General features: G+C 39.7%; 1 protein-coding gene across 2 annotated transcripts in view; it reads right to left on the bottom strand.

Annotated features, from left to right (window-relative positions):
• Positions 1–27871, bottom strand: part of fstl5 (follistatin-like 5) — a 793070-nt gene that overhangs the window by 333915 nt on the left and 431284 nt on the right. For both annotated transcript variants that reach the window (XM_073042992.1, XM_073042993.1), the window contains exons 5-6: positions 8419–8615; positions 3557–3677 (exon numbers count right to left, since the gene is read on the bottom strand). In XM_073042992.1, the coding sequence (XP_072899093.1) occupies positions 3557–3677; positions 8419–8615 (318 nt within the window). The remainder of the gene's footprint in view (positions 1–3556; positions 3678–8418; positions 8616–27871) is intronic.

Below are 27871 nucleotides of genomic sequence, written 5' to 3'. Positions count from 1 at the left end.
AGCTCCATCATGAGCACTAGCATTGGCAGTTTTTTATTTCTGTTTTTTTGCACAACTTTTTAAATTTAGTGATTATATATCTTTATAAAATAGTTGTATTTCAGTTTTTTCTATGTTTATCATGTACAGTTTTTCATTGTGTTGGTGCTGTAAATTTAACAAAGTTAATGATATATTCCAGTGATATTAAACCTGATTCTGATTCTGACTGACTACCTAAAAGTGTACTGCCTCCACATGATGAACAGCTGCATTTCTGGCAATGTAATACTTTGCAAACACTATAGTGTTACTCATTTCTCAAATCATGCTGTTCCATTTATGGAAACAATATTTCATCCTTGAATGGTATTGACTTTGGTATTGTAATTACAAAGAGATTCTGTGGCTAAGCAGATTTAGTTGACATATCCATCACAGTAACCAACAAGCCAATTCTATAGCAAGTTTCTAAGTCATTAATAACATGTTAAGTTGAGGTATGATTTTGTGAAAGTTTTTCAAATTCTGCTCAGTTTGCACCTTGGATGTATTTGCTTCATCTGTCCATTAGAAATATTCAACTGCTGGAAATATTACCAATAAAAACTCAGAAATCTACTGGTACAAAACTGAATTATGAGGGAGAACTCGAGGATGATTGACCTCAATGTTTATGTCTGTGGCTTATTTCTGAATATAAAGGTGATTTAGCAAATTTAGCTTCCAAAGATAAATCAATGCACACCTTAATTTCCTTTCCAGCTAAATCAAACAACGATGTAATTTAGCAGCATGGGTAAAATTCCAATCTAAAGCTGGTCCTGATGTCAGGAAGTGATCAAGCTTGTGTTTCAATGATTTAGTGTGTGAGTGTTGCAACTGTCAATGTGCTGTACCGCAGTATAAGCAAACAGTAAATTGGTATGAATTGAACGGCACCTTGTTTGTTTGTTTGTTTATTTACTTAGTGATGCAGTGTAGGCCCACACCGCCCCAGCAACCCTAAAACCCCAATTAACCCTAGCCTAATCACGGGACAATTTACAATGACCAGTTAACCTACTTGGTATGGCTTTGGACTGTGCGAGGAAACCAAAGCACTCGATTATGGCATGAAACCATAAGCACTCTACTGGCACCTGAACTATTGATCAATCTTGCTTTACTAGGTCAAGTACATGTTACTGCAAGTATGGTACATAGTGCTCAGCTTAAAGGCTCCATTTGCCTGTCACGGTGCAGTCTCAAGTTCTGCATAGAGCACATCAGTGAGCAACTCTTTGCCATTTTGATATTCTAGTTTGGGATACTTCTTCATCCCTTTCCTTCGCACTTTACATAGAAACATAGAAAACCTACAGCACAATACAGGCCCTTTGGCCCACAATGCTGTGCCAAACATGTACGTACTTTAGAAATTACCTAGGGTTACCCATAGCCCTCTATTTTTCTAAGCTCCATGTACCTATCCAGGAGTCTCTTTAAAGACCCTATTGTATCCGCCTCCACCACTGCAGCTGCCGGCAGCCCATTCCACGCACCCACTACTCTCTGAGTAAAAAACTTACCCCTGACATCTCCTCTGCACCTATTTCCAAGCACCTTAAAACTGTGCCCTCTCACGTTAGCCATTTCAACCCTGGGAAAAAGCCTCTGACAATCCACACAATCAATACCTCTCATCATTTTATACACTTCTATCAGGTCACCTCTCATCGTCCGTTGCTCCAAAGAGAAAAGGCCGTTCATTCAACCTATTCTCGTAAGGCAGGGGTCACCAAACTTTTTTGCACGGCGGACTGGTTTATTATTGACAATATTCTTGTGGACTGGCCGATGGGGGTGGGTGGGTGTTAATCACAACCGGAATACAGTGATACTAGAAGGGGGTTCCTTATGTCCAGTCTATTCTGCAATTTAGTTTCCGTGGCCATCAGCACTTGCTTCTGTCCCGCTTGCTCATGTTTTTTCCGCTCAAAAAACTCAACGGGTTTGTCGTTAACTGCAGGGTGCTTGGACTGAAGGTGCCAAAACAGTTTTGAGGGCTTCATTGCCTCATTAGACAGCCTCCCGGCCCAAACTCCAGCCTCCTGCCCGCCTGCCACCAGATGCCTTGGCCAGGTGCAGCTGGTTGTGGGTGGGGTGAGAGGACAAAGTAAGTGCCGGAGGTCCCCATGCCGGGGCCGCGGCGGTCACAGTCTGGAGAGAGTGACCAATCGAGTGAGGAGCGCAACAGGGTGCATGCCTAACCCTCTTGTAGGTAGGTAGGATCTATCAGCCGACAAAGGTTTGGCTCAAGGGATGACTTTCAGCAGATCGCAGCGAGATAGTTGCTCTGCTACTTACGAAACCTTCAGCCCGAATTATGTCATCAGTGAATATTTTAGCACTGGGTTCCCCACGAATGTTTGGTGTGCTAAACAGGTTTAGAGGCGGCAGCCATCTGTCCGTGCTCCAGGCCAGTAGCAACAGCACTTCTCGCTGGCCGCACGAGGCGGCCAGTTACCCGAGGCTAACCAGTGATCTTTGGCACTAAGGTATCACTGCGTTTAGGTGACTGATGACTTTGCATGGGTAATGATCTCGCGTGTGTTCACGTTCAACAGTGGGCGTGACAGGAAATGAGGAAAGGTGCAGCTGACTCATATCGCATCATATCGTTTTCTCGCGGCCCGATGGTTGGGGAACACTGTCGTAAGGCATGCTCCCCAATCCAGGCAACATCCTTGTAAATCTCTGCACCCTTTCTATAACTTCCACATCCTTCCTGTAGTGAGGTGACCAGAACTGAGCACAGTGCTCCAAGTGGGGTCTGACCAGTGTCGTATAAAGTTGTAACATTACCTCTCAGCTCTTAAACTCAATCCCACGGTTGATGAAGGCCTTCTTAACCACACGGTCAACCTGCGCAGCAGCTTTGAGCGGCGTGTGCTTCCATTCAGAATTTTCTATTCATTCACTTGAACCATCACTTCTTCATTTTGAAGTGCTTTCAAAATTGTTTCTAAACTCTGAAATGCCTTTGACCTTCCTAATGAGTAACTTCAGTATGAGCTGCTTTGCATAAAATGTCTGTATCTTTTTAATTTTAGAATACAGCTCCTTAAGGGATGCAGGTTGTAGCATTTTGTGACTTGTTTCATCTCACTGACACTGAGAAAGCTTGGATGTGTGAAAATGAAATTCATAACTGATGCTGTAACTTTCCAGGAGACCAGGGTGTGATTTAGTTAAAAGTGCTGAATTGGTCCTGTGATATTAGTCCCTAGCACAAAGACAGAGAATTGTTATCATCACTGCTGTAAGCAGCTGAAACGTGCTAATTGAAAAGTGTTAATTGAGCTTTCTGATCCTGAACAGAATATTTGTTCATTGCAATTACATTTTGTACTTCACATCGATAAAGTCACAAGTGCTGTTAATGGTTGAAGCAGGATGCACACTTTGATCAAAGTGGAATGAAGAAGTCATCTCATAAAATGGAACTTCACAAAAGTGGAATTATGCCACAGCAATGCACCATAGATATGAAACCAGCATTCAGTTACACTAATTCAAATTATTTTAGACTTACGGAATGCTCTGTAAAATTCCTCCTGTGTTAGATGCTTGTCACTATTGTAATCATCATATTTCAGCAGATCAAATAATGAGCACTGAGAGAGATCCTTTCCAAGCCGATCCTGTTTAATTACCTTGAAAAAGGAAAACGCAGGATTTATTACTGATCATCTTTCGAAGCCCAAACTTTATACGAAATTAAAACTGCAACAACTTTTCAGGAATAAAAATCAGCAGAAGAAATGCAAATCTATTGCAGTATTCAACAGGCAGAAGGGAAAGAGTTATTATGAATGTCAGATAGATGTAATTTAAAGGAGTGCCAACACATTAAAGAAAGGTCTGGGCCTGAAATGTTGACTATTTATTCCCTTCCATAAATGCTGCCTGCCCTGCTGAGTTCCTCCAGCACTTTGTGTGTGGTGTCATAAGAATACAGCAACTATTCAACCCTGTCAGTTTGTCAGTTTTCTGTATGAGTTACTCATTGGCAATATCTAGCCGGTAGCACTGCACATTAGCTCCATGTTTTTAATGTTTGTATTATATATAAACCACATGTATTTTCACTAGTTTTTTTAATCACATCTGTAAGTTTGATTGTTTTGCAGTATCAATCAAATGTGTATTTTCATGCCCTTCCATCACTTTCAGATGTTATTACATTCTGTTACTTTCCTTTCTTGAAAGTTGTTAAAGCCATACCTACATTATCAGGAAACATCCAACAAGTTCCATTTCACTGTAAAGCTTTCATACTCAGTGATAAAGTTGCAAGATGGTGTAGTTCCTGAAGAACAAGCAGCAATATCCTCCTCACAAGTCAGTTCAACGACTGTGAGGTGTGGAGTCAGAGATGAGCTGGATTTCAGTGTTCAACTTTTGAACTCCACCACAGGATTCAGTATTGCCCATGGGTGGAGCACCACCACCCTGGATAATGGGAAGCTGTGTGCACTCCATAGGCAGTTCCTCAGTTTTACTTCAAGTCTGACTGGTATTGGCCTCGATTACAAGGAAGGGACTGGTAAGTTTATTTTTGTTTGCTCCTTTGCTTTTAGTTAATTTCTACTTGTTCAAGTGATTTTCCGTGATCTTTTTTGAACATTTATACTATTTTAGCACCTGTTTTAATCAATTTGAATTAGCATTTTGGGTGGCGCTGTGGAGATATATCATCACCAAAGGAGGTGTAAGGTGCTCCTTCTCTCCACTAGCCTGCAGGTCACCACTGGGTAAGGTGTAGCAGCTGCTTAGCCATCCTGATCTGTATCATGTGGAGCCATGGGAGCAGGTGGTGGATGGTTGTATGAGCAGCCGGCGCGTACCACAAGTCCTGGTTATGCAACCACTGATGCCAGACAATCTCTGAAGTGTATTGATAATGGCTTGGGTCACACATCCTGTAAAGACGCTGCCCAGAAGAAGGCAATGGCAAACCCCTTCTGTAGAAAAATTTGCCAAGAATAATCATGGCCATAGACCATGATCGCTCACATCTTACGACCCCGCACATAATGATGATAATAACGATGAACTAAAATGAAAAACATTTCTTTCAATACGGATGATTGCTCTTCAAGGCATTCTGGGTCTGAGGCCTCCACATACGTCATTTGAAACTGGCCCAACCACAACTATCATATATGAATGTTTACACATGTCACTCAGAAACCTACAAAAACTTCTACTATTAGACTCTGGGGTGTTATCCACTTTTAAGCCTACTAAGACATTTGATCACTCCCTTTTAATTTCAACATCCTCTTTTGAATCTGCTTATTGTTTTATCCTTGTCCAGAATGGATGGGAGAGGCACAGCAATGAAAGTGAAAGGTTGGGGTCTGGCCAGGTCTTATGAACTGGAGCAGATGGAGAAAGTGGTGGAGTGCTCAGGAGAGAGGTAATGAGGATAGTGTCGAAATAGCGTACCGCAGATTCCTTGCGCTGGACTGCTTGGGAAGTACCCATGCATATTTCCTTTAGTAGACACTGAAATGAACACATGAGGGCCTTTCACTGCTGATGGGTCTTAAGTGTGTGCAGGAAAATCTGAGCACTACCGTTGCATGAGTTTATGCTTCATTGCATGTTAGCACATCAGATGATCAGAGTAATCGAAAGAACATTCCAGGCTTTGTACATCTGACACTATATCCCTGATTTGCTTCCATGGATGACTTTTCCAGTAAAATTGAATCATGCGGCATGTATGATCCAATTTCAAGGACTGTTACAATTTTAATTTGACTATCTCAGTTTAAGGTCAGAAAAGTGTTTTTCTCTAGTAGGATTTTTCTGAAACCTCGGATCAAATAGAACAATATGCCTGATCCTATGTGCACCTTAATTATTAGTAAACAACTAGTAAGAAATTCTCCAAACTAGCGTTTTGATTAAACCTTGTGAGGGTTTGAAACTGAAGTCATTGGAAAGAACTTACAGTAATAGAACAAAATACACAAAGACAACTGCATTACATATTTAAAACGTACAGCTGATAATTACTTTTAAACCCACATTTTGCTGGAATGTTTATACTAATAAAGTTTACATAATGAATGAATAAAAGTAATAGAATATCTGAATTGGTGCCTTTGAGTTTCTCTCTAAAGATGCTGTTAATAGTATGGTTTACTGACTTCACTTTTTGTTAATTATCTAAAACCATTACTAATTACATATGCATGATATTTATCTGCAACTCAACACTGTTTGCCTCAAGAAATTGGACTACCAGTTTCATATATTTAAAAAGAAAAAAAATGGAAATGAACATTATGAAGATCACCAATATATTTTAACTCAAATTGACAAGACTTTCACTTCAAAACTAATTATTTTCAAAATCAGAAAAAACTATCAACTTAAGTTTTTTTTAAGCCAACAGCACAGAGGGTTCAGGAGATTGATTTCAATGGACAAATTCAAGTAAACCAAGTGAGGATAACATGTCTCTGAAGCATATCCAACATAGATCAGACAGCTTGAAAGTCCAGCAGCTTCTCAGCATTTTCATTAAATTCACTCATTCATTCATGTGGAAGTTTTTAAAAAAATATGGATCAAAACAAAGAAATTGAATTAAGTTCTTCACAGAACACTTCTTGGCTAATAGCATTCTAAAAGATAATTCTTCTTATTAGAAAGTATATTTCGTAGCTGAAGGTTGGAAATTAACAAGAGAACTATTAAAGACATGATAAGGGATAACTTGTGAGCAAACTGGGGCTTGTTAACAACCAGAGTCTGCTAGTAGCATAGTTTATTTCTCACCTGTGCATTGTAAGCTTCAAAGATAACATCAAATTCAGCCTGAAAAAATTCAACATTCTTTCTAAAAACTGGGAAGACATTGCACGCAATAGATACTGTAAATCTGGAGGACCTAACATGTAAACACAGCCACCATTTCCTCTAGCCCACACTGCTCCAGAATATTTGGATCCCAATTGGCCTTTTCAGCCACCTGAAGACCCACCTATAGATAATCCCTGAGGAGAACATCATACTCAACTCGAGTGATTGCCCTATACCATTGTAAGCTTAGGTGATCATATCCAAAATGCAGTACATATTATATAAGGAACATAAAGCAGTGCGATGAAACGTTAAAAAAAAGTCAAACATAATATTTAATGGAAGTCCAAAGAACCAAAGGCTAAGATTAAAGTTCAGTTCAAGAGAAGGTGAGTTTTTAAACTTGCTGAGTTTTCAGTTCTATGGAAAAGTGTAAACAGTCGATGTTTCTAGCCGAGGCCCTGATGTCCTGAAGAAGGTTCTCAGCCTGAAACGTCAAATGTTTACTTTTTTCTATAGATGCCATCTGGTCCGCTGAGTTCCTCCAGTGTTTTGTGTGTGTTGCATATCCCTCTATTCTTTTCCTCATTTGCTTGCCCTGCCTCCCTTTTAAGATGGTTTAGGGAGTTAATGTCTATATCATCAGTTGTGAGTTTGGTGGCAATTAACTATGCTTTTTCTCTCAAGTGCCACTTCTGATTTGAAATGATTTGCTTCTTGTAAAGTTCTGCAAAAAAAATTATCAGCTGTGTATTTGAGGTCCATGATGTTAGAGAATGTTAACATAATCTCCAATTACATTAGTGTTGGTGCAAATAACCTTAATCTTTCAATAACTCTTGTTTGTACTTGCATTAATTATCCTTGTTCAGTAATAATCTAAATAATTTCAGAGCTGACTCAATTTTGGCTGCCAACTAATACTGATATGTACATGGCTGTAGCTCAAACTTCTGAAATATGCAGGTCAAAATGATTGCCAGATGACAATTACAGTCCCCACAGTAATGTTATGTGATTATCCTTTCACAAGCATTGGATCGTGCATCTTCCTTTAAACTCACCAAGAAAGAATAGACCAGGGGTTCCCAACCTGGGCTCCATGGAACCCTTGGTTAATAGTGGGGTCCACGGCATAAAAACGGTTGGGATCCCCTAGAATAGACAGAAGGAATGAAGCAAGTAGTTGTGTGGATTCAGCTTGTTTACTGAAGCATGGATAGAAGTTCTGTCAGAAATTTAAATACAAATATAATGTGAGAGAAACTTACTGAACTGCCTGCATCATCAACCATAAAGCCAGATTGAAGTCTGGTTTTAATTAGAATTAAGGCTTTTAAAATTGATTCCTATACTACTGGTAAATGGTTAGTATTATTTTCCCATCACATACATATGGTTAGCATGCTTGATGTAAGTGGTAGTTCTGTAATATTTTACTGCTAGGATTCAACATTAGAATGGAAGTCAAACTGAGTTCTCTTCAACCGTTTACTGTACCTTCTGGCATCTTACATTTAAAATGAAATATTCAGACCACTTATTATTTTCAAGCTCATACATTTTTTAACCTACCTGAGCAAGTTCATTGCTGTCTACAAGCCCGTCGTTATTTGAATCAAAATATTCAAACATGTTGTCGACCAACAATTTTTTGAGGGACATTTTGTCATTATTTTCCTTCTTATTTCGGTACCGAATGTATTTTTGATTCTGGACATCCAGTAGCATGTTTTTCAGTTTGCTGTATTCAATCAATTTGCATTTGTCACCTGGAACAAAAAGACAAGAATTAGTGACATTTCATTGCAAATAATGCTATCCAATCAGAACAGAAATTACAACAAGTTCTCCCATAGGCCAAGAATCAGGATGCCTTTTCCTGGTATAAAACAGATTATTAGGTATATTAATTATTAACTGAAAAATAGTGCATGTCAAAGTTCAACTGCAGTCTGTCAGCCAATAAACTGTGACCAGATCTGGAGGAATTCAATCGTATGCATGTTAATCAATGGGATATGATAACAATGACAAAAAGAATTGCCGGTCATTGAACTGTAATAATGCAGAGAAGAGTCAGTTAGAGCTTATTAGAAAGTGTACTGTAATGGCACACAGAGTGACTCATCGCTCTTGCGTTACCCGATGCAAAAGTAATAGATTGAACTCAACCTAGCACCAGATAATGGGGAAATTTTACCACAGATTTCTCTATAACAACACACAGAGTAATTTAATGCAATTGTGTTATCCAGTCTACAATTATACTGAACTGAAGAGCTTGAAGCTTATGTGTCAGCCAGGATTCTGTCATAACACAAAGGAGTACTGACAGGAAAAATATTACCCAACAGACAGTGTATTTAAAAAAAAAGCAGATGAATCATTTCGTCTGTTCCCTTCATGGCATTTTGTCTTGACAGGGATTGGAAGCGATTGGATGTGAAGTCCAAATCCTGCTGAAGTGGACAAAAGTTAATTTAGGGTCTGAAACTGAGCTTGTTGGTCTGAAAAGGCTGCAGGCATGGATTTGCTGATTCTGTCAGTGAACTTAGCAGGTTTTCAGAAGACAACATTGGTGCTACCTCTCCAGATCTTTAGGTGCCTTCTCGAGAGAGGTTATGTGGCAGAAGTAGTTTTGACAGGAGCGATCACTTTTGTGCGCTAGGCCACGAGCTCCGAAATGGGTTTGAAGTCTTGATTTTCAGACTTTCTTCAGATTGCCAAAGGCTGGGCTAGTGCACTGAAAACATAGGGAGATTCCCTGTACATCCGAGAAGCCATCTCTCAACAACGCCTGCCTTCATTGAGAAGTGGCTCCTTAGATATGGAAAAAGCCAACATTTTCCAAGGTCAAGTTATGGATCTTCATTGTTGGGAGAAGATGCCATACAACTAAGGGTAGAGGATCTTCCCCTTGAGATGTTAAGCATAAGACCTGTCCTCCTCTGCACTCAACGAAGACTTGGAGCTTGTCATTCAGAAGCATGCACAAGGAAACATCCAATATGATGACTGATATCAACATACCTCCTTGTACTGGAATGGAGGTAACAGAGTTGGAATAGGTTGCTATTTGCATAACACATTAGCTGCACTCCAGTGGGAAGTTTGTAGGTAGTGAGGTGCAGTATTGTAGTGAGAAAGAATGCAAAAAATGGTGAGACCATGTCACAGCCTTGGTTAACATCTGTCTGTACTGAGATCATATCCTTTGCAGACATGTTAGTTAACATCAGGGCTTATTCCCCACCAAAATTTAACGCAGAGATGGTGGAAGAAAATACCCTAGCCCTATCTATGCCCCAAACATCCATGCACCAAATACCTCAGTACATGTGACAATAATATAGCAATTCCAATTCCAGCAGAGGAGAACTAATCAAGGACTATGATGCAGTCAGTTCTAATTGAAGGAGACTTGTTTTCTGCATAAGTGTTTTTGATTAGATCCTACAGCAAACTATCTCGCACAGCCTTACCCAACTGATAAGGAGTCAAAAAGGCCATAGGCCAGCGACAATCAGGGCCTCAGAAGCAGACAGTATTCCTGGCAGGGTCTTAAAAATGGAGAGGAATTTGTGGCACAAATTCTGAACCTCATCTTCTATATCTGGGACAAAGAGTACATGCACAGGCCTCGTAGACACAGGAAATTGATTATCTTCTGGAATAGAGGCAACTTTGATTGTCATTATTACGAAGTTTGGTCTCAGTTTACCACAGGGAATGTTATTGCCATTGTCTTCCTTAATCGTCTACTCCCAGTGGCGCCGCAGTACCATAGCGGTTAGCATGACGTTATTACAGCTCGGTCTCAGAGTTCGAAGTTCAATCCTAGCACTGTCTGTAAGGAGTTTGTGCATTCTCTCTATGACCCTGTGGGCTTCCTCCAGGAGCTCCCACAGTCCAAAGACAAGCAAGTTGATAGGTTAACTGGTCATTGTAAACTGTCCTGTGATTAGGTTAGGGTTAAATGAATGGTGCGGTTCTTTGGACTGGAAGGGCCTGTTCCAAGGTGTATCTCAAATAAATAAACACGTAAATGAATAATAAACAAACGATTCCTGAATGGCAATTGCCCATCAATCTGCATCAATCACTATTCATAGGTTTTCTTGACATTATAAAAGTCTTTGACCCAGTCAACAGTGAGGGACTGTGGAGAATCCTTCACAAACCTGGCTGCCTAAAAAGCTCATTTCCATGTTTGTGTGATTCAGAGAGAACAAAACACTCCATTGATCAGCTCAGGGACAGGCAGTAATGAAACTTAGCGACTATCGTTTACAGTGTGTTTAGCCTTTTTCCCTCATGAATGGTGGACACTATTGGGAGACAAGCCTCTGCTGCTCATCACCAATTGTGTACTGCTTGTTGTTGTTCCTCCTCACGGGCAGCATGTTTGCCACTTCCGTAGCATTTGACTGTTTTTTTTTTAAATAAGTCAAGTTGCTAGCTTGATGCTCAACCCAGCATGGATGGAAAGCCTACAAGGAGCCAGCTGGATTCGAAATCAGGACCATTCGCCTCCAAGTGCGGAGCTGATGTCTCTACACCAGCAGTTGCCTGTGTACTATTTGCACTGAGGAAATTCTGACTTTGCCTGTACTGTATTTCCTCTGTAACAGTAACACTGTTTCCTGTATTCTGTTATTGTGTTTCCTTGTATTACCTCAAGTACTGATGCAATGAGTGTATCTATATGGATGGCTTGCTTTTCCACTGTACTTTTGAGCATGTGACAACATAAAACAATCTACTAATATAATTTTCGCAATTCACTTTGGCTTTGTGGGGGAAAGCTCTAAATTTAAAAACAAGGGAGGAAAAGTAATGGGCATTTTGCCTCGTCATGAGCATTTCTGTAGGTGTTAAAACACCTATTTAAGTGGAAATTGTCCTTGTCTTTGCAGTTAGTTCAGGTTGAGACAATGCCTTACTGGTGTGCAAAAGCTTTTTCTTAATTTTTGTTTAAAGATACATCATGGTAACAGGTCCATCTGACCTAACAAGCTTGCGCCACCCTAGTGCACCGGCTAGCCCTACATCTTTTGAACATGGGAGGAAACTGGAATATCCAGAGGTAACTTCATGGTCACAAGAAAATGTACATTACAAACTCCTTACAGAAAACAGAGGAATTGAACCTGGGCCACTGGCGCTGTAATAGCGTTTTGCTAACCTCTGAGCTGCCATGCCACCCTTTGTTAGGGTGTTGATTTCCGTTTGGTATCAGGTCCATTTTACAGATCTTGTGCCATTGCTGGACTGCTGTGAAAGTTATAGGGGATTCAGTGAACTATACTTCTAGCCCCTTGGATCCCAAACTTTTAATTCCTGGAACTTATGTCACATTAAATCTAGATTTGGCACAAATAATTTGTGGTGTTTGATAGATGGAATTAATTAATGATTATATATAAAGTGAGGGCCAGAAGGGTTCTTCTCACCTGGCAGTCCTTACCTTCCTGTAGTACAAACTGACAGGCTTTGCTATAGCCAGTTTAAAATTTCATGCACAATTTCATGGGATGATAAAAGAAAAGAGATCCCTTGGAAGAGATTTCCACCAATTCTGTTTTTCCCAGTTTATACCCTTTTACCAGAAGCAATTGGAAATTCTATTGTTAGACACTAAGAAAGGCAGTCAATTGTACTAACCGAGTCAGATGATGTTGCACTTCTTACTTGTATCGAGCTCCTACAAAATATGAATATCCAGCATTGTATCAAAGCTATCATAGAATCTATCTTTGGACACTCTCAGTGTGTAATCATCATTCCTACTCTGTCAGAATAATCAAAGCAGCTTCTTCAAGTGCATTCCCCCAAAAAAAGGCATGAAGGAATTCATTTTCTGCCAGCACGGATGATAGATTCAATTTCCTTCAAGTACTTCAAAACAGAGGTAAGTTGCATTTATCTTCCTTAATATGTCAGAGAGGGAGCTGAATTTTCATGCATCAGTTCTGCAGAAAATGACTTAACCTGATTTTCTCTTTCTTCCCCAGTAGACAACTGTATTGTGGCAGTGTTTGGAATAATAGGATGTACTGATTTATAATGCTACAGCTAAATGAATAATGTTCAACTAAAACATCTCTAATCAGTCACACCATATGGAAGAAGTCAACTCTCAAAGATTCCACACCCAAAAGAGAATTGCTGTTAATGTTGAATAATAAAAGGCTATTAAATTAGTGATCCATTTAACATGAAAATGGAATATTGATCTCCTTCTGAGGTGCTGAACATGAATGGTCAGGTGTAATTTCAAAAGAGATGTGTGTATGCTTACTAACGTTGTGGATTACACATCTCAGATGTGTAGCCCATGTGAAAATTCTAACTATGCATTACAAGTATCATGTGTCTGCATGTGTTGTGATCCTTATGCAATACTACCCACGAGTTTTCATCAATAGGGTCAATGTCAATAGCCTTCTCCTTGGCAACATACAACATTGTCACCATGTCTTTACAGACAAGATCACTTTACTCTTCCCCATTTCAACTTCTGTTACTCAACTCCCACAAAGCAATAACATCTCTCCCCGAACTTCTGGCTGCCACATTAAGCTTCCTATCTTGATATCCTGCTGAAGTATTTCTCATTTTAAGTAAGTGCCTCTGGGATCTGGGTGAAAAGCTGCAGTTAAATATCACAGTACTTGTGATGAAATGACAAGTAGTTATTAATATTGAATAAAAGCAATTTTGTTATTTATGGAAGGTTACTAAGATATATAAGTGGAATATTTGGATACTGTACAAAAAGTTACTGGCTACATTCACAAAAACATGAATACGTTTGCTAAAATCCTGTACAGCATATGTTATCTACATAATAGTTCAGTAATAGTAATTCACTCTCGTCAGTGAAATGGTGTCATTTGGAGAATTACCCACCAAGGTACAACAGCAAGAATATCTTCCATTTATACCACTTTAAATGTAGCAATACAACCCGTGGCTTTTTGTAGCAGTTTTATTGAGCAAAAACAAAAATAATACCAATTAAAATTAAGAGAAAGTAGGACATGGAGCAAAATGTTGGTCGAAAGTTCTGTTTTCAGAAGCATTTTCAATGAAGAAAGAGGTGTGAGAAAGCACAAAGATGCAAGCAAGCATCAGGGTTTTAAAATTTCAGTGCTTAGGACCCTGGCAATCAATGACTGAGCATTCAAATTAGGGAATGAGCTAGAAGCCAGAATTGGAGGCCTGTGAAATTCTCAGCCGGTTATTGGAGATCATTGCAGTTGAAATCAACTGAACCTGAATACAAGTGGATTTGTAAGAAGAAAGTAATTTAAAATATCAGGTCTTGTTTAATCAATGTTCCATGCATGCCAGCACAGGCAGTGCATGGGTGGTAGGTGAACGGCACTCAATCTGAGTCTAGTTACAAGCATCATGGGTTTGGATGACCTCTGACCTACTATGGGTAGAATGAAAAAGGTCAAAGTGCATGGTAATTGCCTGGAGGTAACATGGGCATGAATGAGATGGGGTAGGGCCAATTCAAGTGATATGAAAAGGCAAAAGTAAGTGGCCTTGCCGATGGTACAGATACATCATTTGAAGTTATCTTAGATCGCTGATGCTCAGTTTTGTTCCTGCCAGTGCTGTGTAGAGTATTAGCTAACCTTTAGGTCCTCAAGGAGAAGGTCAGATATCACAGTTAGAACCTCGTTGAGGATTTGATTTTAAACAGAATCAGATTTAATATCACCGGCACATGACATGAAATTTGTTAACTTTACAGCAGCAGTACAATGGAATACATGATAAATAAATATAGAGAAATAAAAACTGAGTTACATTCAGTATATATATATTTCTATTAAATAGTTAAGTTAAAGCAAGTAGTGCAAAAAACAGAAATAAAAAAGTAGTGCGGTAGTGTTCATGGATTCGATGTCCAATTAGAAATCAGATGGTTGAGGGTAAGAAGCTGCTCCTGAATACTTAAGTGTGTGGCTTCAGGCTTCTGTACCTCCTTCCCAATGGTAACAGTATAAAGAGGGCACGTCCTGGGTGGTTAGGATCCTTAATGATAGACACTGCATTCCCAAGGCACTGCTCCTTGAAACAGGTACCATTCATTTATCTTTCAGATCTGAACAGTCATCACTTCCATAAGATATGATCTTCAGGAACTCGTACTTTTGAAGGTCACTCTTTACTCCTCCTCTCATGTGCCTCACTATGACCTACACGCTCATTCATTAAGAAGTCTTGTGTGACGACTGTTGATTACTCTTATACTGAGTACGAAAATCTACTCACCACTCCAGGGTGGTGAGAAAGAGGTTAAAATGGTTATAATCTGATAAAAGACAAATCAAACACCATCCCTTCAAGAATGAAGCAATTTCTGGTTTAAGCATAGTAAGTGACCCACTCACAGGAGATGGGAATGTAATTATATTCCTTCAATAGGTTGCATTTTACAGGGTTTAGCATCAATTTGATTTAATAGCTTTGAGTTGGGTTTCTCAAAGCTCATTAAGATCAGGGGGTTGAATGTAAGGAGGAGCGATTCTTTCTAGCCACTAAGGGGTTTTCTAGTACCACTGATCTGAAGAATGTTTCCCTGTGCCCCTTAAAGCTATGCCTGTGCCTAGCCACAGCATCCATTCCCCCTCCTGTCATTCTTGTCTTCTTGGAAAAGCAAACTCACTATCAACAATTCACCTAATGTGGCCTCCTTCTCTATCCCTTCTCACTCATACATTTTGTGTGCCCTCGTGCCTCTCTGAGCAAGTTTCCAACAATCAACCCCAATAGTTTCTTGCACACTTAGTGCTATTTTTTTCTTTGATCCCACTTCTGTGAAACACTTACTTATGCTAATTTATTCCTTACCCAGTAAAGTTGGTCTTAACCGAACTGGAAAAATTTAATTCTGGCCAATTTTTGTTTTTTTCCATAGTTATGAAAAGTCTTAATAACTTATTATCACAACTATCGAAGTCATCTCCCAATGTTATAAGTCCCTAATATCAAAGATATAGGAGCAGAATTAGGCCATTCAGCCCATTGAGTCTGCTCCATCATTTTATCATGGCTGATTTGATTTTCCTCACATCTCCAATCTCCTGCCTTCTCCCCATGTGCCTTCATGTCCTGACCAATGAAGAAGCTATCAACCTCTGCCTTAAATACACATAAAGACTTGGCCTCCACAAGTGCCCGTGGCAAAATATTCCACAGATTCACCACTCATTGACTGAAGAATTTCCTTCTCATCTCCATTCTAAAAGGACATCCCTCTTTTCAGAGGCTGCATCTTCTGGTCTTTGACTCTTCCACCATAGGAAACGTCCCCTCCATATCTACTCTATCAAGGCCTTTTAACATTTAATAGGTTTCAATGAGGTCACCCCTCACTCTTCTCAATTCTAGTGAATATAGGCCCAAAGTCATCAAATGGTCTTCATGTGACAAACTATTCAATCCTGGAGTCATTTTTGGGATCCTCCTTTGAACCCTCTCCAGTTTCAGCATATACTTTCTAAGATAAGGGGCCCAAAACTGCTCTCAGTACTCTGAGTGAGGCCTCACCAATGCTTTATAAAGTCTCAACATTATCTTTATGCTTTCCATCTGTCCAGCTTTACGTCCTAAACTGAGGTGAAGAAAAACACTATTCTTAAATATATTTCAATTTTCACTTCCCTCTGACTCCATCCCCATCAGTACAATTCTCATTTTTATATTTCTCAGATCAGCCATACGGTTTGACTTGTTGATTTTATAGGATGTCCTCCTTCCTCTCAGTTGTATTTCCCTCTTTATCAATATTGCACCCTCACTTTCTTACCACTATCTTTATTTCAAATGCAATATTCTGGCCATATTTATGCCTTATTTCTATGACAGTTATACAGATATTGGTCTATCTTTACCCTCACTTTTTCCATATTATTTTCAAGACTCCTCACATTTAAGTGCATCTGATTTAGTACTGGCAAGCTCTTCTGTTACTTTTTTTCTCAAGGCTTCTTCTGCATTCCAAATCTGCTTAGCAGATCCTGTCTTAATAACAAGTGCTGTCTCCTTCCCTTCTGAAACCACATCCAATTTTCCACAATGTGCCATGCTTGTTTCATCCCTCTACAGAGGCACTAGCTATCAATTCAACATGAATTGTTACCACCTAAAGGAATCTAAAGCCCTCTCTTCTGCACCATGGATTCATCTAATACACATATAACCATATAACAATTACAGCACAGAAACAGGCCATCTTGGCCCTTCTAGTCCGTGCCGAATGCTTACTCTCACCTAGTCCCACCTACCTGCACTCAGTCCATAACCCTCCATTCCTTTCTTGTTCATATACCTATCCAATTTTTTTTTAAATGACAAAATCGAACCTGCCTCTACCACTACTACTGGAAGCTCATTCCACACAGCTACCACTCTCTCAGTAAAGAAATTCCCCCTTGTGTTACCCCTAAAATTTTGCCCCTTAACTCTCAACTCATGTCTTCTTGTTTGAATCTCCCCTACTCTCAATGGAAAAAGCCTATCCATGTCAACTCTATCTATCCCCCTCATAATTTTAAATACTTCTATCAAGTCCCTCCCAAACCTTCTAAGCTCCAAAGAATAAAGATCTAAGTTGTTCAACCTTTCTCTGTAACTTAGGTGCTGAAACCCAGGTAATGTTCTAGTAAATCTTCTCTGTACTCTCTCTATTTTGTTGACATCTTTCCTATAATTTGGTGACCAGAACTGTACACAATACTCCAAATCTGGCCTCACCAATGCCTTGTACAATTTTAACATTACATCCCAACTCCTATACTCAATGCTCTGATTTATAAAGGCCAGCATACTAAAAGCTTTCTTCACCACCCTATCCATATGAGATTCCACCTTCAGGGAACTATGCATCATTATTTCCAGATCACTTTGTTCTACTGCATTTCTCAATGCCCTACTATTTACCATGTATGTCATATTTTGATTAGTCCTACCAAAATGTAGCACCTCGTATTTATCAGCATTAAACTCCATTTGCCATCTTTCAGCCCACTCTTCTAACTGGCCTAAATCTCTCCGCAAGCTTTGAAAACCTACTTCATTATCCACTACGCCACCTATTTTAGTATCATCTGCATACTTACTAATCCAATTTACCACCCCATCATCCAGATCATTAATGTATATGAGAAACAACATTGGACCTACTACAGATCCCTGAGGCATACCACTAGTCACCGGCCTCCAACCTGACAAACAGTTATCCACCACTACTTTCTGGCATCTCCCATCCAGCCACTGTTGAATCCATTTCACTACTTCAATATTAATACCTAATGATTGAACCTTCCTAACTAAGCTTCCATGTGGAACCTTGTCAAAAGCCTTACTGAAGTCCATATAGACAACATCCACTGCTTTACCCTCGTCAACTTTCCTCGTAACCTCTTCAAAAAATTCAATAAGATTTGTCAAACATGACCTTCCACGCACACCTTCACTATCTTCTTCCTATCTTTGCAGTCACTTGGTAGCAATGACAATCCAGAGATTATTAACTCTTGAGGTTCTGCAGAGGCTCATTTCCTTTCTGCTTAGGTCAGAATGTGGATTGTGTACAACTTTATAACACCAGCTATTACTCAGTCTAACGCTGAACAAGTGGACAAGAATTGCTGGACGTGTACTCATGGTACAGGATATGAGAATGATTCTGTAGTTTCCTCACAGTCAGTATATGTGTACATTCAATATAACTTAGGTGCCCTGCCATGACTTTTAATTACCAAACTATCAACCACAAATATACTATTTATCACAGCTCTGTGTTTTCCAAATCTTTCCTTTTTTATTTAACTAGTCTAAGTTTTGCTTATTTTTTCTGCTGAAAGGACATCAACTGATATTTTAAATGTTTCTCTCTCCAGAAATGCTGTCTGACCCACTGAGCAGTCCTAATATGTAACACACACAAAATGCCGGTGGAATGCAGCAGGCCAGGCAGCATCTATGGGAAGAAGTACAGTCGACGTTTTGGGTCGAGACCCTTCATGTGTTCTACTTTTATTTCAGAGTTCCGGAAAAAAACTTTTTTTTTCTATTTCACTTTTTATGTATTTTAATTGTAATAATGAAATAATCAACTTAGATAAATAATTTATTAAAGAAATAATACTTATATTTTCTTAACATACTTTCATTACTTCAAGGAGACAACCAATTGTTTTGCCACTGTCATATGTTGTTACACTTCGATTTGTTGTCAGTGTTTAATTCATCATATTTGGCATATTAGAAGAAATGGTTTATGATTTTTCAGGAAATTTGCTTAGCTGGCCAACAGTGGTAATTATTTGTTTACCTGTAGCCTATCAATTATATCAGTAATGGAAATTCTTTATATCAGAAATTAGTCTAGTTAAAAGATTGGAAAAAGACACAACTTGAAGAAAGATACAGGCAGTCCCTAGCTCAGGGAAGGGTTCCATTACTGAGAACTGTCCATAAACTAATGTCTCTTTAATTTAGAAACATCTGTAAACCATAACATATATTTCTGCATACACTTCCTATAATTCACTTAAATTACATTTTTCTCTAACACTATCTATAATTAAACTAATGGAAAAGAAACATAATTCAGTAATTAATGAAAATTACGAAACATCTTAATATTATTGTGATCTTGAATAAATCTGTAAAAATACATGGGGAAAAAGCATTACATCAGATTTTTGTGAGTCAGGTGATGTGTAGCACAGGGAGCCACATATAATTGAATGATATTATCTCTGGAGAAACACAGAGGACAAGGGGTGTTAACAGATCAGTGGTTCCCAAACTCTTTAGGGTTACTGCCTCCTAGGTCATTACATAAAAATAGTAAAGATTTACGATACACAGTGAAAGCAAAGAATAATTTCAAATTCAAAGTAGTGACAAATAATTGCAAAAATTATTCAAATCTATTTAAAGTTACAAATAAAATTATTTCCTTATTTAATTACAGAGAAACAATTATCATCAACAACTTTAGAGCGTACATTAAAAGGCCAATTTTTCACTATTTCATTGCTTTTTCATCTTTCAATGAGATGGTTGTACTTGGTACGGTGATGTCAGCTTCTCAGCATCAGGCTGAATGTCACTCAAAAGGAATCTCAGATCCCCACATTTAGTAATATGCCATCTGATTTGTTGCTTTGAAAGAGTTTGGTTGTCTGTATTGAAACAGCGCACCACTAAATATGATATTGGAAAGACAATAAAGAACATTTTGACCTTTTTTGTATCAGGGGATATAGAGGAACTTGACCCAAAAGCAGAGCAGCGGAGACAATTCAGCAATGATTGATAACTTTAATAACAGATTGCAAAAACAACTAGCCTTGAGGGGCCATAAAATAAGAGACAACAGATACTAAACACCATAGCCAACAAGGGAACTGAAGGCTAGGAGCAAATGATTGAGGCTAGTTGATTAAATGAGTGAACAATGACTGTGGATGAGGGCTGGGTTTAAATAGGCTGCAGGTGATGAGTTAGAAATGAGTGGAAGGTGATGAATTGGAAACAAGTGGCAGGTGATTCCTTTTAGCTAGGTGGTGACTGGGAAGTGCCTGCCAGCGCAGGCCTGACATTTCCAGGTGCAAGATAGAATTCAGAGATTTCCTTCTGCAATCAAAAGTCTTGATTTGATATTTGAACCTCAGCTTCAGCTCAAAGTAATTTTATAGCAAGATTAGTTCTTCCTCCATTTGGAATTGGATCAAGAAAATATCCTGAAATCTCACATGTTTCTGTGCAGCTCTCCCAGGTGGGCTCAATATACTTGAAGATTATCATCTGGTATTCATTTTTTCTCTTCTAACTCATAAAGGCTCGGAAATTGGAAAAGGTCACAACAACCAATGTTGCATTTAAATAGAGTTAACAGTGGACTGGTTTGACAATATTTTCTTGTAATTGAAGACTAATTTCATTAAATATTCTAAATTATTCTCAAAAATAAACAATGTTAGGCCTAATGTTCTTGTTGATTACTGAATGAAACATTTGAGTCTTCAAAGAATTTTATAACCGTTTCCAAAAAGCACATAAAAGTATCTTAGACAGTTTCCTTTTGAGAACCTCTGACCTCAGAGTGCAACAGCAAGCTTTAAAGCTGTTCATTTTCAAAGGGAAAGCTCTCAAAATAGTTGAGAATTGAGAGCATGGAACTTGATTTTATTTACCACTGTGATAACAGTATTTAATGATTTGTGCAGCAGATCGTTTAGATTTTTTTGCAACAAGATGTTGTCTGTGAATTACACAGTGAACGGTATTAGGCACAGCTATTTTTTTTAAAGAAATGAATAACCCTATGGTGGAGTCCTGTCATTGATGGTGCCCCATCTGTTGCACAAGCAAGAATGTTGGTGAGTAGGATGTCCCTCTCTTTGAAAAATTGCTCACCAACCCAGAATATTGACTTCATACATGTTTCTAATCCCCATGCAACTAACAACTCCTAAACCATGGTTTCATCTTTTTTGAAGCAAACATAACCAAGAAACAAAGATTCATCGCCTGGCAAAGTTGACTCATCCAACTGCAGAGCAAGTTCTGTTGTCCTAAGTATGTTACACAATGTGTCTTCCGCATTCTCAAACGTTTCATCTTTGAATGGAGTTTTCACTTTTATTACTTTGTCTAGCAACTTATGCAAAACCGTACTCAGAACTTCCCTTACTGCTGACAGTATCAGTTCTTCTCCACTTGTATGAGCCTTTCCAGAGTTAACAATGAGCAATGAAATATCATATAAAACTTGCAAAGCATCACAGTTCTGTGTGAAATGCTGGCAAACATGTTTTAAAGTGTTTTCCTTTTCTGAAAAGTTTTATGAAGTGACTTAAATTAAGCTAAGATATCATAATAGCTCAGGCAAAGTCTGACTGTCTGCCTGAAAACGTTCCAAGTAAATTTATTATCAAGGTACATATGTATTTGTCACCATATTCATTTTATTGAGGGCATACTCAATGAACCTATAGAATAATATCCATAACAGAATCAATGAAAGACCACCCAACTTTAGCATTCAATCAGATTGCAAAAGGCAACAGATTGTGCAAATACAGATAGATAAATAAATAAATAAGCAAGCAAGCAAGCAAGCAATAAATATTGAGAACATGAGATGAAGAGTCCTTGAAAGTGAGCCCATTGGCTGTGGGAACACTTCAATGATGGGGCAAGTGAAGTTGAGTGAAGTTATCCCCTTTGGTTCAGGACCCTGAAGATTGTGGGTAATAACTGTTCCTGAACCTGGTGGTGTGAGTCCTGACGCTCTTTTACATTCTTCCTGAAGGCAGCAGTGAGAAAAGAGCAATGGGGTCCCTGACGATGGATACTGATTTCCTACAACAGCATTTCATGTAGATGCACTCAGCGGTGGGAAGAGCTTTACCTGTGATGAAGTTGGTCATATTCACTACTTTTTGTAGAATTTTTTGTGCAAAGGCACTCGTGTTTCTATGCCAGGCTGCGATGCAGCTAGTCGATATACTCTCCACTACACATCTATAGAAGTACGTCAAAGTTTTAGATATCATGCCAACTCCCTGTAAACTCTTAAGGAATTAGAGGTGCTGCCCTGCTTCCTTCATAATTGCACTTACCTGCTGGGCCTAGGACAGATACTCAGAAATAATAACACTGAGGAATTTAAAGTTGCTGACCCTCTTTATATCAGATCTTCCAATAAGGACCGGCTAATTGGTTTTCTCCCCCTGAAGTTAATAATCAGCTCCTTGTTCTTGCTGACATTGAGTAAGAGGTTGTTGTTGTGGCATCACTCAGTTAGATTTTCAATCTCCCTGTTATATGCTGATTCATCACCACCTTTGAGTTGGCCTACAAAAGTGATGTCATCAGCAAACTTAAATGTGACATTGGAGCAGTGCTTAGCCACACAGTCATAAATGTAAAGTGAGTAGAGCAGGAGGTATGCAGCCTTGTGGTGCACCTGTGCTGATGGAAATCATGGAGGAGATGTTGTTGTCAATCCAAACTAACTGAGGTCTGCAAGTACGGAAATTGAGGATTCAATTGCACAATGAGGTATTGAGGCCAAGGACTTGGAGCTCATTGATTAGTTTTGTGGAATGATGGTTTTGAAAGCTGAGCTTTAGTTGATAAAAAGCATTGTGATGTTCTTTGCTGACCAGATGTTCCAGGGTTCCAGGGCTGAGTGAAGAGACAATGAGATGGCATCTGCTGTGGACCTGTTATTTCAGTAGGCAAATTGAAGTGGATCTAAGTCACTTCTCAGGCAGGAGTTGAAGGTACATAAAGTGGGGCAGTGATATCTCAGTTGGACCTTAGGCAAGAAAAAATTAGTCAAGATCATTTGAAAGGGCAGATTCTGAACTTTAACCAATTGAATACCGTAATTCACAGAAATTGCATCACTGCTTGTCACACCAGACAGTCAGCCATTCTTGTTTGTTGTGTAGTTCCAGGATTGGTCTCCTTTTGGATTAACCAGGTCATGGTATGAAGGCTCCTAACTTGACCTTTGTTCTTTTATGAGGCCGAGCGGCTAGCTCGATGATTAACCCGGCACGGATGGAAAACGTGCTCGGGGAGGGGCCGACTGAGTTTGACCTTGGGAGCCTTTGTTCTGGAGTCTGGCACTGATGCCACTGCTCCACCAGCCGGCTAGCTGCATGATTAGAGTATGGAGATCATACTAGCTAACAACGTACTACAGCAGTGAAAGGCAATAATGTGAAGAGCGAGCCTGGAAATAGCACGATGTCATCAGTCCAGATTTCTCATGATGTGCCAAATACAGAAGTGTCACATTGCTTAACAACAACCACAGTATATTGCAAAGTCTAAGAGAATGGTGGGTTAGCAAGAGATGAGGTGATTATGCGATCATTGTAATCAATTATGAGTGACTGAAGATCAACTGCTTATAATAGGTAATATATTTCTTAAATTAACTCTGTAATCCCTCTCAGCTGCCTCCCTTGCTACTGAACTCCCCTATGCACTGTTACCATTATCGACCCCTTAGACCCTCCCACCTCTCCCAGGGTGGGAGGGGGAAGCGATATCACCACTTGGGGAACCAGTGTAATAGATGAATATAGGGCAACATCAGATGTGGAACACTACAAGCAACTGACCTGTATTCTTCACAGCATGCTAGGACCTCATGCTATGCACTTATTCGGTCTTTATCCCAATTAATAACGAGCTTCATGGACCTACTGTAGCTGCAGGTTCATTCTTTCATAGAAATGATTTGTCTTCCACTTGTCTTCTTCAGACAGACCAGTTATGATTAACAAATCTTCACTAACCTCTTCTCAATTGACACCACCAACACATGTCTCCATCATATCACCATTATCCCCCCTTTGTTCTCCCCACATCTCCCTCTCATTTAACATAAAAATGGTTGACACCTAAATATTGATGGAATGTCATTGGTCTGAAAAGGTGACCTCTTTCTCTCTGTGGAGATACTATTTCACCTCATGAATATTTGAAGCAATTTGTGTTTGTATTTCAGATTTCAGCCATTTGCTGCTTATTTTTGTTTATGTTATGGTTGAGACCTCGGATCATCACCTGAATATCAGAGTGAATTTCTGCATGTGATAATAGATATGATAATGATAACATTACTCTCAAGACTAACTGCTAATCCTATAAATCATGTCACAAAATTTAAACTACATTTATTCATGGCATAAACAATATTGTAGTGACTTCAAAACAACTAACTTCCTTTTTGAAGCAAGAAAAGATAACTGTACTGCAACTGGAATTATAAGTAACTCAATTCTAAAGATTCAAGAAGAGAACTACTTAATGATACTCCAGTGAAGTATGAAGAAAGTACTGTGTTTCAGTATTCACCAGTGAGAAGGACCTTGGGAAATGAAAAGACAGCGTAGAACAGGCTAATTTGCTGGAACATGTCAATGTTAAGAAAGAGGATGTACTGTAACTTTTGAAAAAATTAAGATCGACAACTCCATTTGCATCCCATCCTCTGCTCTAACTTCATCAATGTGCTTTGTCACAACTTTAAGGAATTCAGTTAGGTTCATGAGGCAGGACCTGCCGCTCACAAGCCGTGCTGACTATCCTTAATCAGACGATGCTTCTCCAAATGCTCGGAAGTCTTGACTCTGGGAATCACCTTCACTGATTTAAGACTCTTTGGTTTATAATTGTCAGGATTATCCCTCATAGCCATCTTGCACAAACACTTGCCATCTTCCAATCTTCTGGTTCTATTCCTATGAACAGTTAGGACACAAAGATCATCACGAAATGCGCAGCAATCTCTTCCCTAATCTCTCATAGTAACCTGGGGTATATCCTGTCCAGCCCCGGGGCCTTATTTATCATCTAATACATAAAGGAAATACTGCATGATGTACTGTATATCATGAGATACTGTTTCCAGTATCTTTAATGGTATTTTGTTATAACCGGATAGCAGTGAATTCTCTTCAGAAACTCGTCCTTTCTTGGTAGGGATTTCCTGAGATTGTTAGAAATGTTACTCTAAGACACATCATTCTTCATTTTGCAGCTGTATGAATGCCTAAGGCAACAATTTTTGAATTTCTGAAGCACAGTACTGTACGAGTGGTGAGACATCCTACAAGCAGCGTGAATGCATAAAATTGATTTGCAGTTTAACCATAGCTATCTGCGTTCATGGTACAGATCAGTAACAGAAATCACTCACACATCCCTTTTTTTTTTACATAATTTTGGATATCACCCAAAGCTCAACTGAATTCTATATATCCTAACATAGACCACAGCTGGTCTGTGAACGAAACAAGACAACTCGTACAACAAGCTGGAGGAACTCAGCAGGTCGGGCAGCATCCGTGGAAACGAGCAGTCAATGTTTCGGGCCGAGACCCTTAGTCAGGACTGAAGAGGGAGGGGGCAGAGGCCCTATAAAGAAGGTGGGGGGAAGGTGGTGGGTGTCAGGTTAAAAACCAATCAGGGGAAAGATCAAGGGGTGGGGGAGGGGAAGCAGGGAGGGGATAGGCCGGAGAGGTGAAGAAGGAATGTAAGGTGAAAGCACTGTGTAGTAGAAGAAGGCAGAATCATGAGAGAGGTGATAGGCAGCTAGAGGAGGAGGCAGAGTGAAACTGGGATGGGTGAAGAGAGAGGGAGGGAATTACCGGAAGTTGGAGAATTCCATACATAATTCCATATGTGTCCATACATGGCCTCCTCTACTGCCATGATGAGGTCAAACTCAGGTTGGAGGAACAACATCTCACATACCGTCTGGGTAGTCTCCAGCCCCTTGGCATGAACATTGAATTCTCCAACTTCCAGTAATTCCCTCCCTCTTCCTTCACCCATCCCAGTTTCACTCTGCCTCCTCCTCCAGCTGCTTATCACCTCTCTCATGATTCTGCCTTCTTCTAATACAGTGCTTTCCCCTTACATTCCTTCTTCACCTTTCCTGCCAATCCCCTCCCTGCTTCCCCTCCCCCTCCCCTTGATCTTTCCCCTGATTGGTTTTTAACCTGACACCCACCACTCTCCCCCCACCTTCTTTATAGGGCCCCTGCCCCCTCCCTCTTCAGTCCTGATGAAGGGTCTCGGCCCAAAACGTTGACTGCTCGTTTCCACGGATGCTGCCCGACCTGCTGAGTTCCTCCAGCTTGTTGTACGTGTTGCTTTGACCACAGAATCTGCAGTGTACTTTGTGAAACAAGACAACTAACTTGTAGGCAGCACAATGAGATAGCAATGTTGGTTGAGAATTAAACATTTGTTAAGAAATGCCTCAAAAATAACAATTGATAATCCTACTTGATCTCATCCTCACTAATTTATCTGTGGCAGGTGGATCCAACCATGATGACAAATGAAGTCCTAACTTCTCATTCAGAATGGTCCCGGCCATAGAATGTATCATATCATACTAAATCGGGCAGGATAGATCTGGCATCTCAAAACTGGGTCTCCAAGAGGCACTATGGACAATTTGCAGCAGTATACTACCCCGATATGTAATCACATGACCCAATATAGTCCTCATTCTAACCATATAACAATTACAGCACAGAAACAAGCCATCTCGGCCCTTCTAGTCTGTGCTGAACGCTTACTCTCACCTAGTCCCACCGACCTGCACTCAGCCCATAACCCTCCACTCCTTTCCTATCCATATACCTATCCATTTAAAAAAAAAATAACAATATCGAACCTGCCTCTACCACTTCTACCGGAAGCTCATTCCACACAGCTACCACTCTCTGAGTAAAGAAGTTCCCGCTTGTGTTACCCCTAAACTTTTGCCCCTTAACTCTCAACTCAAGTCCTCTTGTTTGAATTTCCCCTACTCTCAATGGAAAAAGCCTATCCACGTCAACTCTATCTATCCCCCTCATAATTTGAAATACCTCTATCAAGACCCCCCTCAACCATCTACGTTCCAAAGAATAAAGACCTAACTCGTTCAACCTTTCTCTGTAACCTATGTGCTGAAACCCAGGTTACATTCTAGTAAATCTCCTCTGTACTCTCTCTATTTTATGGCTTAACATTACCATCAATCCATGGGATCTACTGTGGTTCTTTAAGGAATGCAGACGGGCTGGGTAGGATCAGCACAAAGGCATACTGTATGTAGATCCATGCTATATGGTTAACATGGAGTTGATGGGCCAAAGGGCCCATTTCTGTACTGCATGGCTGTCTCACACTACTGCACACCCAAAGCAAATTGCAGCACACATTGGTAATAAACTTAAGAATCAGATCAAAGCTTTCACAGTTCTGCAATGTGAATGGTGATGAAACATTAAATAATTAATGGGAGATGGAAGCTCCAGGAACATCCCAATCTATATAGAACCCGGTATATGGAAACTAAAGAAATGGTTGAACTATTCATAACCAAATTCAAGCACAAGCCAATGCAGTACATGCCACCTGAAAGCAAGAATGGCCTGAGTGCACCGGATACAGCAAAGGG

Source organism: Hemitrygon akajei, chromosome 4, assembly GCF_048418815.1.
Source record: "Hemitrygon akajei chromosome 4, sHemAka1.3, whole genome shotgun sequence".
Lineage (NCBI taxonomy): Eukaryota > Metazoa > Chordata > Chondrichthyes > Myliobatiformes > Dasyatidae > Hemitrygon > Hemitrygon akajei.
The sequence above is the reverse complement of the archived record's forward strand: the minus strand, read 5'-3'. Positions and strand labels throughout refer to the sequence as shown.